General features: G+C 47.0%; 1 protein-coding gene across 1 annotated transcript; it reads right to left on the bottom strand.

The window, feature by feature from the left end:
• Positions 1-996: 996 nt before the first annotated feature.
• On the bottom strand, positions 997-1,284 carry BDR25DRAFT_159957 (P-loop containing nucleoside triphosphate hydrolase protein; the record flags this gene model as incomplete). The annotated part of the gene is made up of 1 exon (XM_033684024.1): positions 997-1,284. A coding segment is annotated over one exon (288 nt), but the record flags the coding sequence as incomplete, so codon positions are not given.
• Positions 1,285-1,486: the final 202 nt, after the last annotated feature.

The following is a 1,486-nucleotide window of genomic DNA, read 5'->3' as shown; positions in this document are numbered from 1 at the left end:
CTTCTTAAGCTTAACATAAACTCTAAGTTTTAGCAAGCACCTTATTCTAAGAGAGTTATCTGCTCTGTTACAAAGCTAGCGCTCTACGCAACTTCTGTAGAAGCTTAGATTACTTTCTTTTACTCTCATTTACTTTCTTTTTCTTCTCTTTACTATATTTAATTATAGTTTTAGAAACTTTAGTTAATAGTATTATAATTTATTATTATTTACTATAATTACTAGCATAGATTTAAAGAAAGTTGTATTAGTAGAAAAATAGCAAGTATATATAAGAAAATAATTACTATATTAGTAGCTATTCTACTTTAGTTTATACCTAATAAGTTTAATTGCTACTACAAACATATTACTAAAATACTCGCCCCATACCTGATACCTATGCCGCTTCCCTAACCACGCTGCATACTCTCTCCAGTCTCCGCCTAGCTTTCCGCAGTATCCGCACTGTCGGATAATCCCAACTGCCCAGCCATCCCTAACAGCAGCTGCTTGTACCAGCGGTACTACTACATTTGGCCATTAACATTTTGCTGTAACGTCCCTGCCTGTAGCGCAATACCTCTGACTAATAGAGCAGCGTTGACAACTGTTCTTAATGCCGTTGTTGCGTATACCCTTTTGAAAATGGTCTATGTCAACCCTATGCACGCCTGCCTGTGCTGTACACTTCATTGTCTTGTGCGTCTGCCACTTATCCCGCCCCAAGTTGTCTAGCACCCAGCATATAGCGCATCCTGCCCGCACCTTGTCCATTATCTCTTGAACCTGTTGCCACTCAGTGCTTGTCTCCTGCTGTGAACGCTTAAACTCGCAGACTCCCTCTCCACACTGGTCACATCTAGCAGACTTAATGTTGTTGCACGCTACAGCCTTGCTGTCCATGTACATGCTCATTAGCGCTTGTCGGCACCCGCGGCCTGTTAAAAACAACCCTATGGCCTGCACGCATAAGTTGTTGCTGTGCTTGAGCATCTCCTGTTCCACAGATCTACGCTCTACAACAATAACTGAGTTAACCTCCTCCCTGGCCCGCCCCCCACGCCCGCTCTCTTGCGCGAAGTCGATCATGCTCCACGGCATCCCCACGTGTAGTATATACACCACCCTGGGGTAATTAACCCCTGTCCCTAACGCTAACGTAGCCACGATCAGCCCACCAGAGCCAAGCCACTGCTTTACCCGTTCAGCGCGATTAGGGACGTTAGCGTGATAGTATTCGCATCTAAGCTCTTCTGCTATCCTTTGACACTGTTCCTTGCTGCGGCAGTACACCACGCCCTTCTCTCCTGTCGCAAGCAACGACAACTGCCGCCGTGAGCCTACCGCGAGCGCTGTCTCCTCTAGCTTGCCGGCTTGACACCACGACACAAAGTATCGCGTGTTCGGCCGGACAGTGCTAGCGCGCACGTACGTTGCACACCGAACCAGCATGCCAGCCTCCAGTTCGCACTCTCGTGATGGCGGAAGCGTCGCCGTGAGCAGT

This window comes from Lindgomyces ingoldianus (genome assembly GCF_010093535.1).
Source record: "Lindgomyces ingoldianus strain ATCC 200398 unplaced genomic scaffold BDR25scaffold_90, whole genome shotgun sequence".
Classification (NCBI taxonomy): Eukaryota; Fungi; Ascomycota; class Dothideomycetes; order Pleosporales; family Lindgomycetaceae; genus Lindgomyces; species Lindgomyces ingoldianus.
The sequence above is the reverse complement of the archived record's forward strand: the minus strand, read 5'-3'. Positions and strand labels throughout refer to the sequence as shown.